General features: G+C 55.2%; 5 protein-coding genes across 5 annotated transcripts; 3 read left to right on the top strand and 2 right to left on the bottom strand.

Moving 5' to 3' along the window:
• Positions 1–405: 405 nt before the first annotated feature.
• On the top strand, positions 406–1,256 carry J7T55_012781 (pre-rrna-processing protein pno1; the record flags this gene model as incomplete). Its single annotated transcript, XM_053145443.1, has 2 exons — positions 406–918; positions 996–1,256. 2 exons carry the CDS (start codon positions 406–408, stop codon positions 1,254–1,256), a joined length of 774 nt encoding a protein of 257 aa, XP_052992171.1.
• Positions 1,257–1,612: 356 nt separating this feature from the next.
• On the bottom strand, positions 1,613–3,151 carry J7T55_012780 (uncharacterized protein; the record flags this gene model as incomplete). Its single annotated transcript, XM_053145442.1, has 1 exon — positions 1,613–3,151. The coding sequence occupies one exon, from the start codon at positions 3,149–3,151 to the stop codon at positions 1,613–1,615; it is 1,539 nt and encodes a 512-aa protein (XP_052992170.1).
• A 946-nt stretch (positions 3,152–4,097) lies between these two features.
• On the top strand, positions 4,098–5,268 carry J7T55_012779 (uncharacterized protein; the record flags this gene model as incomplete). The annotated part of the gene is made up of 4 exons (XM_053145441.1): positions 4,098–4,152; positions 4,215–4,408; positions 4,490–4,554; positions 4,623–5,268. 4 exons carry the CDS (start codon positions 4,098–4,100, stop codon positions 5,266–5,268), a joined length of 960 nt encoding a protein of 319 aa, XP_052992169.1.
• A 426-nt stretch (positions 5,269–5,694) lies between these two features.
• Positions 5,695–6,770, bottom strand: J7T55_012778 (translation initiation factor eif3 subunit; the record flags this gene model as incomplete). Its single annotated transcript, XM_053145440.1, has 3 exons — positions 5,695–6,405; positions 6,470–6,561; positions 6,755–6,770. 3 exons carry the CDS (start codon positions 6,768–6,770, stop codon positions 5,695–5,697), a joined length of 819 nt encoding a protein of 272 aa, XP_052992168.1.
• Positions 6,771–9,339: 2,569 nt separating this feature from the next.
• Positions 9,340–10,487, top strand: J7T55_012777 (uncharacterized protein; the record flags this gene model as incomplete). Its single annotated transcript, XM_053145439.1, has 2 exons — positions 9,340–9,963; positions 10,035–10,487. The coding sequence occupies 2 exons, from the start codon at positions 9,340–9,342 to the stop codon at positions 10,485–10,487; spliced, it is 1,077 nt and encodes a 358-aa protein (XP_052992167.1).
• Between the last annotated feature and the right edge of the window lie 3,566 nt (positions 10,488–14,053).

Below are 14,053 nucleotides of genomic sequence, written 5' to 3'. Positions count from 1 at the left end.
TTCACACCTGCCACTCCATGTAGACTACCGTGACTACCTAGCCACGCCTAGGTACCTAGTCTGGGCCGATAAGAGCTGATTGTCGATCTGCAGCCCCACTCTGGACCACAACTTTTGCATCCCACCGCCCTGGCCAGAAACTTTTCAAGGGTACTGCGCTGCGCCAGTCGACAAACGACCAGTCTCAGACTCGCGACAACAGGAATACACAGTCAGCGCCCAACACACTTCCAATAGACAAGGACTCCAGATAGAAATTATTATCAATCACCTGTGACAGCAGACTTTACCATACACAACCTCAGGCCAGATCCGAATCGCTGTCCGGCTCCCCACCTTATCGACACGGCCGTTATCCTCCTTCCTACCTACCATCTACGCACCACTTGCGCACACATTGTCATCATGCCTGCGCCAACAGCCCTCAAGGCTGCCTCTCAGGAGCCAGCAGCCAACATCCCCCTCCCAGCCGAATCCCAAGACGAAGACATCCTCCTCGACGCCCCAGACGCAGCACCAGCAGAGGCAGAGGAGCCCCAACAACCCGCCGAGACAGACATGCAGCTCGACGACGCCGTGGACGAGGAGGGCCGCCCGCGCTTCGCCCCGTCCTCGGCGCGGGGCGACGCCGTGCGCGTCGAGCACCGCAAGGTGCCCATCCCGCCCCACCGCATGACGCCGCTCAAGGCCTCGTGGCCCAAGATCTACCCGCCGCTGGTCGAGCACCTCAAGCTGCAGTGCCGCATGAACATGAAGAGCAAGGCCGTCGAGCTGCGCACCTCCAAGGCCACCACCGACAACGGCGCGATCCAGAAGGGCGCCGACTTCGTGCGCGCCTTCGCCCTGGGCTTCGACGTCGACGACGCCATCGCCCTGCTGCGCATGGACGACCTCTACATTGAGACCTTTGAGATAAAAGTAGGCTGGCAACCGCCCCCCTCCTTATGCTGTCAGCTATGTAACAAGATACTGACATACCTGCCCTCTCTTTTTAGGATGTCAAGACCCTTCAGGGCGACCATCTCGCCCGTGCCATCGGCCGTATCGCAGGCAAGGACGGCAAGACTAGGTACGCTATCGAGAACGCGTCGCGGACAAGAGTCGTGCTGGCCGACTCCAAGATCCACATCCTCGGGGCCTTCAAGAACACGAGGATCGCCCGGGAGTCTATCGTCAGTCTGATCCTTGGAAAGCCGCCTGGAAAGGTCTACAACGGCCTGAGGACTGTGTCGGCGCGGATGAAGGAGAGGTTCTGAGCGATTGTGGTGAGCGAGATTTTCACGACTATACATGGCATAACGGCGAATCGGCGTTTTTTTGGTGGTCTAGATGTGGCCGAAAAGTTTGCATTTGGGAAGGAGATCTTGGGAACCTGGAGGAGATGAGATGCCTCGTTCGAGCAGGTGGAAATACTCCCAAAACATATTGAATGACTAAATGCCTCCAATAATCATTGCTTCTGTGCCTAAGTCTGATTTTCCGAGGACGCAAAACGCCTGCCTAGAATGGGGTATCTGTTCCAAAAGCAAGATCCCACCGCGCTGCCCCCAAAAACCCTAAAAGTTTGCGTCTCATCGTTGCTCGTTCCTGTGCCTGCGTAGCAGCACGCGGATCACCTCAAGTACATCTCGACGGTACAGAAGTCCTCAATGTCGGCCTCTCCAACCGTTATGTTCCCCTCTAGCCACTCTCCCTCGTACCTCAGCTTGATCTCCCGGTCGTTGGGGATCTTCTTGATTTTTCGAATCGCAGGGACGAGGAGACGAATCTCCATGTCCTTGTCCACCGACAAATTGAACGGCTTCTGATCTTTCTCCTTTATGGAAATTCGGACCTTTGCATCGTCGACCTGCTCCTCAACGGGCTCATCATCGGGGACGTCCTCGACCAAATCGCCTCGCTGCATCATCCTCTCCCTTTCCTCTTCGGCAATCCACTCGTCAAAGTCCTCCTGCGTCCAAGCCTCCAGCAGGACACCCCCCCTTACAAAGCCGGATGTCGAGGAGGACGAACTCGGGTCTTCAGCCACCGATGGATTCCACCCCAGACTGACGCCCGTGGATACGTCGTAGATCTTGCGGCGCTTCCAGGTGAGGAATATAGCCGCCTCATCCTCCCCCGAGACCGACCGTCCCATTTTCCTGAGCCACAACAAGAATGTCCTGCGAATGACTCCTAGATTCTGGTTCATACCTCGCTTCGCGCCGAAGGGACCGAGTTCGGGGAACCTTGCCATGCGTGACTGGACGAAAACCTTGACCTCGATCATGGGCTCCCGCCTCTTATACGGTGCACCTTCCGGGGTCGAGGGTTGGATCTCAGGCCTGGACGCTGACGCCGCCGCCGCCGCCTCAGCCTTGGCGGCAGCTTCGCGCTCGCGAGCTCGCTCAATGAAATGGGCAAATGGGTCGTCATCTTCGGGCTCGGTAGGGTTTTCAAACACATCATCGTCACTGTCGTCGATTGTGATCGGGCCAGGACTCGGCGTCTCTTCTTCTAGGGGCGCCGGTACATCGTTACTAGTCCTTGTGCCGGTCCTTCTGGCAACCGCAGATTTCTCTGTAGGAACTTCTTTGAAAACATCCTCCTCGTCGTCATCATCCAGAGCAATCACCTTATTTGCAGGTGGCTGATTGGAATTTGAGCGGGTCGGCGTAGGAAGAGTATCACGCTGCACCGACGGCATCCTCTCTTTGCCCTTGCCTTTGGCTGGCGACGGCGTCGACTGTTTGAGATGTGGTTTCCGTAAAGAGGGCGAAGGAGACTTTGTGACACGGCGGGGAGGTGTTGGTGGCCCGTATAGGTCTTCTTCGGTGTCCCTCGAGTACTCTACATGCGCAGGCGACGACAGCTTTCGGCGTTTTGACGATGGCGGGGACGGTGATTGGGTGCTTTGTTGGGAAAAGCGCTTGTACTCCTCTCTTTTCTCTTCTGGTGTCGCCTGTCGATTCTCCTGCTCCTTGACCACGACAGGGAAGAAGTCCCGTGACCGCCTGAACAAATCGAGCCCATCATCGTCCTCGTCTGCTTCCTTGTTGAAGCGGCCGTCTTCCAAGTCAAGGCTCGGAGCTGGCTTGGTAGCTGACTTAAGGAATGCGAAAGCCTTCTTTTTCTTGAAGGCCTTCGCAGGGGCGCCCATTGTATCGGCCATGGTGGGACTTCAGCCTTGAGTTGCTTGTGCAGGATGACCGAAATATTGTAAAGGGCGGATGCGCTTCGACGTCGTCAGAGTCGTGCTCCAGATCGATACGTTGGCGTGACTATGACTGGTGGGGCAGTGCGCTTTGTTGCGACAGCAAGCGCGGCCAGAGAATGCGCACGCGCAGGTCGCTTTGCTCCGGTCACTGTCCACTGGAGTCAAACTTGGGTTGGAGCGGCTTGGAAGTAGTGTTGACGAGGGCGAAAGCGCGTATAATAAGAAGGAAAGAATGGGTGCGCCTGGTAATTGACGTTTTGTATGCCGCGACGGACGCGAAGCCAGACGAAGCGCGTGTCGAACGGCCGTGTTTAATGAGAATCGCAAGAACAAGACGATTTTCAATGCAGCTGCCGGGGCAACGAGTGGGGAGAGCTCAACAGTGCGAAAGCTTAGTCTGAACCGCAGTCCCGTGTTAGTATGCGACAGACAGAGTCTTGCTTACCTAGGTCCCCCTAACGTGGGGGTGAGTAGAGAAGTTCCTGCCTGAGGGGTAAGGCCATCGCTAGCCGTGCTGAAGGCTCTCCTCTGTGCGTGTGTGTCTGTGTGGAGAGCCGAGGCCCAGCAGCTTCCCGAGGCCTACTCCACTCCAACGTCGCAGAACCAGCCCAGCAAACTTCGGACCGGGGATCGCTGTAGCTGCCCTGTGCGGTCCCGTCCCAAGCCCCCGGGGTCCAAACGACACGACAGAGGAATAAACGATGAATAGCATTACCTGGTATATCTTCTACGAATCCTGCACGTACCTCTTCGTCGGCAGTCTTGTCTTCCTCCTCGCAGTGGCATACGACCAAGAGCTTGCAAAGACGAGGAGCCCTTTCTACACAGCCTTCCTTGACCCCTTAAATACCTGGGTATCTGCCTGGCGTTGACTATAAGTCGCCTCGACATATCAGACATCATGGCTGTCGACCGCTCCGAGTTCTTGAGCAGTATATATAGGGAGGGAATATTCAGTAAGCATGCTCATTTGAAACCACTTCGGATACACCGGAAACTGACCTGGCTACTTTCCCAGACGACAGGGTCGTCTTCGTCACTGGAGGCGCAGGTACCATCTGCAAGGTACAAACAAAGGCTCTCGTCTATCTCGGCGCAAACGCTTGCATCCTCGGCCGTAATGTCGAAAAGACAGAGGCTGGAGCTAAAGAGATAGCCGCCGTCCGCAAGGGCGCCAGGGTTATCGGTATCGGGGGAGTCGACGTCAGAAACGTATGTCACAATCATTGTCGCCTTCACTGCCACTGCAAATACCTGCCATGTGACCGCGGATACACTAACCGAGACTTGCAGTTCGACAGCCTTAAGGCTGCCGCCGATCGTTGTGTAAAGGAGCTGGGTGCTATCGACTTTGTAATGTCTGTCTCCCACAAGCCATCCCGTGCAATCGCAGACTTCTGTTGTGCTGACTGTCCTTGATATCAAGCGCCGGCGCAGCGGGCAACTTTGTCGCTCCCATATCCGGCCTGTCCCCCAACGGCTTCAGGTCCGTCATTGAGATCGACACCATCGGCACGTTCAACACCGTCAAAGCCACGGCGCAACACCTGGTAGAGTCGGCCGGGCGGAACCCCAACCCACCACCCGCCGGCCAGGTCGGGACAGGAGGACGGATCCTGGCCGTCTCGGCCACCTTTCACTACACCGGCCTCCCTCTGCAGTCCCATGTTAGCGCCGCTAAGGCCGGAGTGGACAGCATCATGGCGAGCGTCGCCCTGGAGTACGGCCCCATGGGCGTCTGCGCCAACGTTATCTCTCCAGGCGGCATCGATGGCACTGAGGGCCTAGAGCGGCTCGCGAGCAGTACAGCTGCCCAGAGTGAGGCGGCCACCCTTGCCATCCCGAGTGGCAGGTGGGGCACTGTCCGCGACATTGCGGATGCTACGGTGTGGTTGTTCAGTGACGCTGCCAACTATGTGAACGGACACGTCCTCGTTGTCGACGGGGCATCCTGGAGGAGCCCTGGTTCTATGGCCGTTGGTCTTGATGAGGGCATGCAGTATCCCGGTTTCTTAAAGACTGGGCACTCTAAGAACATAAAGACTGGGAAGAAGACAGATAGTAAACTGTAGTCTTGCTCCCCAGAATAGATGGCGGCGGTTGAGATCGGTCACTTCCGAGGGAGAGGGGTTCTCTGGGGCAGCTGCGGTATTAAATGTTCTGTTGTCAAAGTAGCGCCCGTAATCTATGCCGCTCTCATTGCCATGCCAGTCTGTAAAAGTCTCTCCCAATGTCTTCTGCCTAAACCTGCTCTGTACCATCCACAACAACGCGGGCCCCACCCCTTGACGCTATCGCCGTCTCTTTGCCAGAGTCTAGGGCGCGCATGTCCACCGACCTTGAACGATGCTCCCGGGGTTGGAGCTGGCACTGCTCCCGAGCAGTGACGGCCCGACGAGCGAGATTCGCTATCTGGCGCCCATCTGGGTGGTATCTAGCTGGACAGCAGCCTGTGCCGGTGCTGAACCGGCGACAAAAGCTGTATCGTGTTGATTGCCTCACATAAAGTCATCATCGCCAAATTCATTGTCGTCGTAGGCAGTGGTGTCGGTAGCGGAAGGCCGAGCTATAGCCAGGGTGGTCTTGGTCTTAGCGGCCTTGGTCTTCTTGCCGCCCTTCTCCTGTGCCTTCTCCTCCTTCAGCTTCTCGTTGCTGAGCGTCGTCAAGGCGCTGGAGACCTTCTTGATCTGGTCGCTGGGCAAGTCCTTGGCCAGCTGCTTTGCAAACTCGACAAGAAACAGCGTGTAGTGAGCCTTCTTGGAGTTGTTAGAGATGATTGGTCCCATTACCTCGCGGAGCTGTTCGAATTGCGTCTTCGTCTTGGGGTCGAAAATGGCCATCTTGGACAAGTCGATCAGGTTGCTGGGGTCCTTGGGATCAGACACGGTAGACCCCTTGATGACTGCCTTGCGAGAAGAAGGGACACCACCAACGTCGCCCCCGAAGAGATCCTCGGCGTGCTTGAGGTCGGCTTCCTTCTGAGCCTGAGCGAGGCGGGCCCTCTTGGTGGCTTCGTCCTCGTCAGACTCGTAGTCCGAGTCCTCCTCCTGTCGCTTTTGACGCTCCGCAATCTTCTCCTGCAGGCGCTGTGTCTTGGACTTCTTGCTGGCCTTCGCTTCGGCTTCAGCCTTGGCCTTGGCCTCTGCGGCCTTCTTTGCCTTCTCGCGCTCAACTTCCGAATCCTCGGCCGCGTCCCACGAGTCTAGCACCTGTGGGTAGAATGATTAGTTGGACATTCATTAGGGAGGTTGATCTGGGCGATGGGAAGCCTACATCGTCATCATCTTCCTCGTCATCGAACTTGCGCCGTCCAGCTGCGGTCGTCTCTTCGGGGGAGCTGGAGGCATCGGAAGCCTCTTCGTCATCTGTCAACAGGAAACACTGTCAGCTTGATGCGAGAGAGAGGCGATAAATCGGCGGGTCGTATATCCTAGGTGCAGTCGAGCCCCAACGTCCCATAAGCTGGCCGTTTGGAGCACTATCGGCAGAACAACAAGGCTGCAACCAGACTGGAGGCTCAAGGGCATCGTGCGCGAGGGGAGGATGAGTCTGACTCACCCCACTTTCCAGCCATGTTGAAGATGGATCAAATAGTCGCAGATAGAGATGCTTTGACAATTTTGGGTGTGGTGGATCAGTTGGTACAAGAGAATCGCGGAACTCGGGGTTTGGAAGGTCAACAGGGACAATGTCAACTGCTCGGTTGGGTTGGTATTGTGGCACTGTTTGGGCACAAGCCAGAAAAAAAGACAGACCGATTTAGGCGCGGGACCAAGGATTTGGAGGGGTACGTTGTAGAGTTTTGGCGGGGTGCGTTGATGACTGTTTACATAAGCACCCACCGGGTCGTCCTCTCTTGGCCCCTGAAAGCGAGGCTCGTCATCCCTTGCTTCACTCCGGTCCAGATCCCTCTATGGATACAGCCATTCAACCTCAACCTCATGCAGGTTGGTTTTGGTTATAATCACTGATCCGATATGGTATAAAGCTGAGGGCAATCAGATAGCTTTGAAGAAGCAAGACGATTGTTCTCATTTTCATTACCGGCCTCTAATCACAGTATCCGGCCAAAATTGAGGTGAGCAGCCGGGATGGTGTCGCCTGGACAGCTTGGGGGCATCACGAGGTTGTGATGGCGTTCTAGGCTGGTTTGTGGTCACAGTACTTTTGGAGGGTAGGGAACACAAAAAGGGGCTTCAAAAATGATCCCTCAACCCTGAGAGACTCTCTTATAGAATGACCTTCCATAGAGGATAACCTCCTATGGGATAAGTTCCTCTTTGAAAGTAAGTAAGCCACTGGGGTTTCCGTAATAACGTGTTGCAAATTTTGAGAGCGTGGTAGTGTTGTTCCAATGGTTTATTGATTTCAAGATAGTCGTTGTCTCTGCTTTCTCTTGAATGGACGAGTCCTGAACTCGTCTACCGGGTTCATTAAATGCGTGTAGGTTGCGTTTACTTCCGTTTATTCCCTGTATCGGCCCTCCTGGGCCTTTAGGAGACAATGAGAACCAGCAAACGAGTTCAGCTGACCAGTGTTTGAGTGTTTCCAGCCCCTGGTGTGTCTACCATCTCCACTTGCGAGCCTGCTCTAGCCTAGCAGCACATGCCTTCACGACTGCGACCTCCTGATTTCGACTGTGCTTGCACTCTGCAGACTTTTTCCTACCTAATCATAAAAGCCGCAACAGATGGGAAGCGACATGGATCTCCCTCATGTTAGTGATACAGAGTGATGTCCACAGTTCCAGGAGCCTTGATTTTCAATAAACCCCTCCCACACACTCATATATGTGTGCAATGATATCGCGGCGTGGATGGTAGATCATGGGTCAGAGGTCAAACGCACCTTCAAGCAAGGTTCCTTCTAGGCTGCCAAAAACATTGTCAAATTATGTTCGTCTTCCCTGAGGCGAAAACTTCTATCATCAAGTCGGGCGGAGTTAAGACCAGTTGTCCGCTCCAGAGAAATCATCATATTTTTATTTCATGTGCTCAACAATTGTCTCTACGTGTCACCGTCTATCATTTTGGCTCACCTGGCGGCTGAGACCGTGCCTGTCTGTGCTTGGCCAGATTTCGTCGTTCTCATCTACCTTTAGATGCTAACAGAGCCCCATAGCGACGGAGCTAATTCTCGTACCTGGTGAAATGTCTTTCCAAAAATTTTAGCGAAACAAGAGCCGCCAACATTACTTATATTCTTGAAGGACTCCACCTCGGGGACAACAGCAGCAGGGGCATGGCGATGCGAGTCATCAAATAGCCGCGCTTGCGGACCACGCAAGTCGCCTATTCGGCTACAGGATCAAGCTCGTTCGAAGTTTGCACGTCAGTTCTACACTGCAAAGAGCCCGTACTCCGGGATCTCCGAAGTCTTCAAACGCCTTAACGGACGGAGGCGTCGGCCAGCGAGGTTGAAGGTGGGTCTGCGGCAGGGGAAGTCGGTGTAATTCGATTGGCCAGATCCCGACAACAATGCGTCGGAGGACTCAGCCGCTTGCAGCTCACAGCTTGTCCCGGCGTCTTCCGAGCGGCCCCCAAGGCCAGAGAATTTCCAGGCTCCATTCGTCTAAGCTGACAAAAACGACGGCCAGCTGACCACGAAAACCCATCGACTTGTCAAAGACTCATCTCAAACTTCTCACATACTCCACCGTATCGGGATTTGCTCATCGATTTTGGTGGAGGTGAGCTTGCTTCGGGCGACAGCGGGTTGGCTCGAGCCAGTGGATGCTGGTTTACTTACTCACTGCCAGGCCGGGAATGTGAGAGCTTGGGACCGGGCGGGCTTGTGCTTACTACGGGTCGCCGTCTACTCGTCCCCTTTGTGATGGGTGAAGCCGGCCTGAATACGTGGTCATGGCGTTCTTGTTTCTTTTCTGGGATACGCTGCTATTCCTTCAGCATAATCTTCCTTTCCGGTCTTCCCCTTGCTAATCATGAATGGAATTCCCTGCCGGCAACCGCCCCGAGATATTATTCACTTGCACCTGCCTTCCTTTCATATAAAACCCGGCTTAGACCAAGTTTGCCTGAGGACTTACAACTTCCTATAACCCAACCCAAAGCAGACTGAACAAATAGTCATCCTATATTGAAGACAATCTCTACTCTCACCTATAAACCACACCATCAACTTCGATGTTCGCCCCACGGGTCAACACCAAACTCTGCTCCCCTAAGCAGGCCAGCCAGCTCAGCCGAGCTGTAACTCCCTTGCTCCAGTCCTATGTATCCTCCAGCTCTACCTCCTCGGTGGTAGGCCTGCGGCTTTCTGCAACCAGCGCCTTATCCTCCAACCAGTATCGACATTTCTCATCAACCCCCAAAAATTCCCTTCGCGACTTCTTCCCCGCCAAAGAGACAGAGAACATCCGGGTAACACCTCCAGCCTGGCCTCACCATGGCTCCACCGAAGCCGAGATGCTGGCGGTAGAACCCGGCCACCGCCCACCTGTTACTTTGGGGGATAAATTTGCGTGGTACCTGATGAGGGTCTGCAGGTGGGGGATGGACGCTGTGAACGGGCTGAGCAAGGATCAAAAGACGGACAAGAAGAGCCCTACCACAGCAGTGGTGGCCGAGCAGCCTCTCACCGAGGCGCAGTGGCTCGTTCGCTTCATCTTTCTCGAGTCCATCGCGGGCGTGCCCGGCATGGTTGCTGGGATGCTCCGACACCTTCACTCGATCCGGCGCCTGAAGCGGGACAACGGCTGGATCGAGACGCTGCTCGAAGAATCATATAACGAGCGCATGCACCTTTTGGTATGTACTACTCTGTGCCCGCCCTTCTCATTCGTTGTTTATCTACAAACATGCTGACCCATTTCCTGTAGACCTTTATGAAGATGTGCGAACCAGGGTGGTTCATGAAGTTCCTCATCCTGGGAGCGCAAGGTGTCTACTTCAACGCCATGTTCCTCAGCTATCTCATCTCGCCCCGCATCTGCCACAGGTTTGTCGGGTACCTCGAGGAGGAGGCTGTCCACACCTACACGCGATGCCTCCACGAACTCGACGCCGGGTGCCTGCCAAAGTGGACAGACCCAGAATTCAAAGTTCCAGACATTGCTGTAACGTACTGGAACATGCCGGAGGGCAAACGGACGATGAAGGACCTGCTTCTGTACATCCGTGCGGATGAGGCCACCCACCGCGGAGTCAACCACACGCTCGGCAATCTGAATCAGACGGAGGATCCGAACCCCTTTGTCAGCACCTACAGGGACGGCCACAAGCTCATGCCCATGACCAAGGCTGAGGGGTGGGAGAGGGAGGAGGTTTTGTAAACAACGACGGCACACACGTGCAGGGACAGCAAAACAGCGATCGGGTGGCAGGCGTTGATTAATTTTTATTTGCATACTGGCCAGGAGCGACGGCGTCCTGGAAAATTCTCTACTCTGAAGATACCCTCAATAGACCCATAGATTCTCTGTCAAGGAGACAAGAAATGCACTCAATCTCCTCAAAACCCGCCAAGAATCTTCCGTACCACTCACCGTGGGTACCCGAACACGCGTATTCGTCCCTTGGCTGAGCCACGAGATGGGCATTTGCCTATACCGGTCGATCGGTCTCTCGAAATAGAGAGACAAGGCTGACAGGGCCGGCTGATCTGCAGGCAGACGTTACGCCTACTGTCATGGTGCGTTCCGGCAGCCGCACGTGTACGACCCTTCTCGATGGGCATCAAGAGCAGGTCACCTGGGAGTGGGTAGTGACTAGGCAGGCAAAAGACCGATCCCTAACGGATAGCGCTGGGACACATGCCATCAAGACTGGCCACGATCCGAGCCCTGTGCTCGCTACACCTTTTCGTCAGGCTAGGAATGGCCCTGCCTGTCAGCTGATGCGCATACTGCCTTACAGTTTCGGCACTCGGTCAAGCCAGCATCCATGTCAAATCCCTCATGTAAGCATAGTTGTGCGCATCGCGGAGGTGGTCGTTAATCGATTGGCATGTGAAGACGTGATAATTCTCGGTCTATACACCTCGGCCACGCGAAGACAACCAAGGTCTGACGGGAGAGAGGCGAATCAGAGAGGAGCATATTCAATCCAGCCAGGAGGCGTTCGAAAAGGCAACAGGAATATCTAGACAGGCGCGTGACGGTGTGGAAAGCAGGTGCAAAATGGCCGTGACACCTGTAGAATCCGTCTGTTCGTCCCGGTGGGCTGCGAGGTGGACACCGTGGGACAATAAGCGCTGGAGGAGCCCGCCACCGGGAATCCTTCGAAGCCTTTCATCCTTTCTAGAAGGGTATGAATCAGCCCTACCGATCTCACCTGCAGAATCTGGGACTCGAAGGGGTGTTCATAGTGGCAAGATCGGGTGGGCGTTTGTCTCGCCAGCTGCCGTTGCAGTGCGACATATCATCCCGTGGCTACGATGTTGATGTGTCTGAAGCCAACAGATCAAGCGTCAGGACGAAGAACAATATCGAAACCGCGTAAGGAATCCTCAAGGGAGACAGCGAGTTGCGAGTGCCCCTGGCCCTAGCCCTGGCCCTTCTGCTTTGCCCCTTAATTCGCAAAACCTCGGACGAAGAAAAAAATAAGCTCAAGGAGACGATCCCGTAAGCAGAGCCAGTGAGACGCAGGTTCGGACGAATGTCGATGGGTGTGATGAGATCATTCAGGAGGTGTCGTCGTTCTCGGTTTGTTGACCAGTGCTGTGCTTCCCGAATGCCGCTGGAAAGTCAGGCCTTGGCCAATGAGTCTAGACCTGGGAGGGGTCGAAAATAGAATCGAAGTCCACTCTGCCACCATCAAGCCAGCTGGACAGGGAAGGGCTCACCTGTCGATCGCCGTCCAAGAATGGTCAGGGGTGGGGGGCAAGGTTGAAACAGGCTCGTGGGCGAGCTGTCTTTTAGGCGGACTGGCTGCTGTGAACGGCGAGTGTTGCGTATCCTCTTGCACTTGGTTGGTGAGAATCCGGCGATGAGGTCGGGGATTGAAGCTGACATATCGGAGAAATAATTTTCTGATCTCTTGTGTCGACGGCTGTTGTGCCCGGAGTCTTACCTATGGCTGATGATGTTATCGTTGCTGCTGCTGCTGCCGCCGCCGCCGCTGTCCCTGGTGGAGGGCCCCCATCTGATTGTTTCGAAAACAGCAATTGCCCTTTCCCATGGAATCCACGTATGCCGGGGCAGCCCTGTTGAGATGGGAGGTGGTTCAGGTAGATTGGGTACAGCCTCAATCGTCATATGGCCTGATGGCATATGCCATGAGATTAGGTTCATCTGCATGGGAGCCCGAGCGCCTGGGAAGGTTGACAGTGACAGAGACATGTCATTATTACCGCCCGTGGTCAGTGGGCAGTGCAGCGGCAGCAAGCCAGCTGGGCACATTTGTTAGTGGTGCCCAGGGGTATCTCGGGGTTGGTGGGCTCGAGGTGGACTTGGGCTAACTGCCAGTCTGCCATCCAACCTGCATGTCTAAGACACGGGCGATCAAGATGATACTGTGGTACCTACAGTAGGTGATTCTCGACATGGCATGACGCCTCGGATCAGATAGGGCTGGGCTTGCGGCAATGAGAGGGGGGGAAAGAAAGTTCAATATCAAGCTTGTGCTGGTGCCGGTGTGCTGCTCCGCCCCACGCAAGCCTGCGCCGCGCCCGTGTCGCCCTAGATAGTACGCGTCCTGGAAACTCTGAAGGCTGCGATCGTGTAGTGCGACCACGCCAAGGTCCCATTGGAGGAGCATAGCGTCGTCTCTGTACGCAGAAGGCTGCGTGAATGAGGGCTCTCTCACGCCAACTGTTATTGCTCGTCGTGATCGAGTCATGAGAAGCAGGGCGCCCATTCCTAACGCGATCTCTCCCCCTTGACGCCCGACAGATCGGTACCAAAATGCTGGAAATTTGGCAGAACACACACACAAACGCTGTCTGACGGTGGTTGGGCAATGAGCACTGACTGACTTTGTGTGTAGTCACAGACGGTGGGGCTGTCTCATCAGCAGCGGGAGCTCTCCGATCCGGACGACATCCTGTCGCCATTTGGCTAGGCATTATAGTTGGCCACGACCTGGACTCGAGTCGAGCCGAGACTCAAAGTGATACCACCTGCTGTCATGAGAAAATCCTTGACAGCTCCTGAATCGCCTTGTCGGGTGGGCTGTCATTTAGAGTACTGTATAACTACGTAAAAGGGGACAGAGTCGCGAGGCCAGGCGCACTCAACCATTCATCACGTAAAGTGCTGGGTGGTAGCCCTAGTCAGCATTGTTACCATCCGTACCCCTGTACATCGACCCGGTCTTTAACGGGTGGAATAGGAAATACGAAAGCGAGATGTCAATGGTTAGCGTTGTTCTGTTCTGCGTTGAGCTGTGCTGTGCTGTGCTGTGCTGTGCGGTGTTGTGTCGCATTGTCTTTGTGTTGTGCTGTCATAGAGAATGGAGAGAGCCCCTCCAAGCTGTACCTTCTGTTGCCATGCGCGGGTGGATGGGCCCATCAGTTAATTGCTGTAGCTTCCTCTTGTCCCCGACTCCGGTTTCCGGTCTGCCTGAGGGCCCTGTTTGCGACTCCATCATAGCTTCCCTGCACTGTGCTTAGAAGCAGTTGAGGCTGACAGCGGGCCTCAACATCCTGGCTGTGGCCTGTTAGGCAGCACAGTGCGTAGGAGACCGGCCAAGCGCCCACCCGGACGAGAATCCCATTCTATAGCAATCTCTTGGGGGCTCTTGGGTGTGGAGATGGAGGGGTTCTTGGGTCGCACAGTAAACCTACAGTAGCCTCCAGCAGCCTCAGTCCTGGGCAGTCTAGTAGACTAGGTGACTAGGTAGTCCGTCAACGGGCCCCAGTGCAGCACCAGTCCCCCGGCTCGGGGTTTCCTCCACTCGG

The sequence above is a fragment of the Diaporthe amygdali genome (assembly GCF_026229845.1).
Source record: "Diaporthe amygdali strain CAA958 chromosome Unknown NODE_20_length_815715_cov_65_842320, whole genome shotgun sequence".
Taxonomy (NCBI): domain Eukaryota; kingdom Fungi; phylum Ascomycota; class Sordariomycetes; order Diaporthales; family Diaporthaceae; genus Diaporthe; species Diaporthe amygdali.
This window is presented reverse-complemented; position numbering and strand designations above follow the sequence as displayed.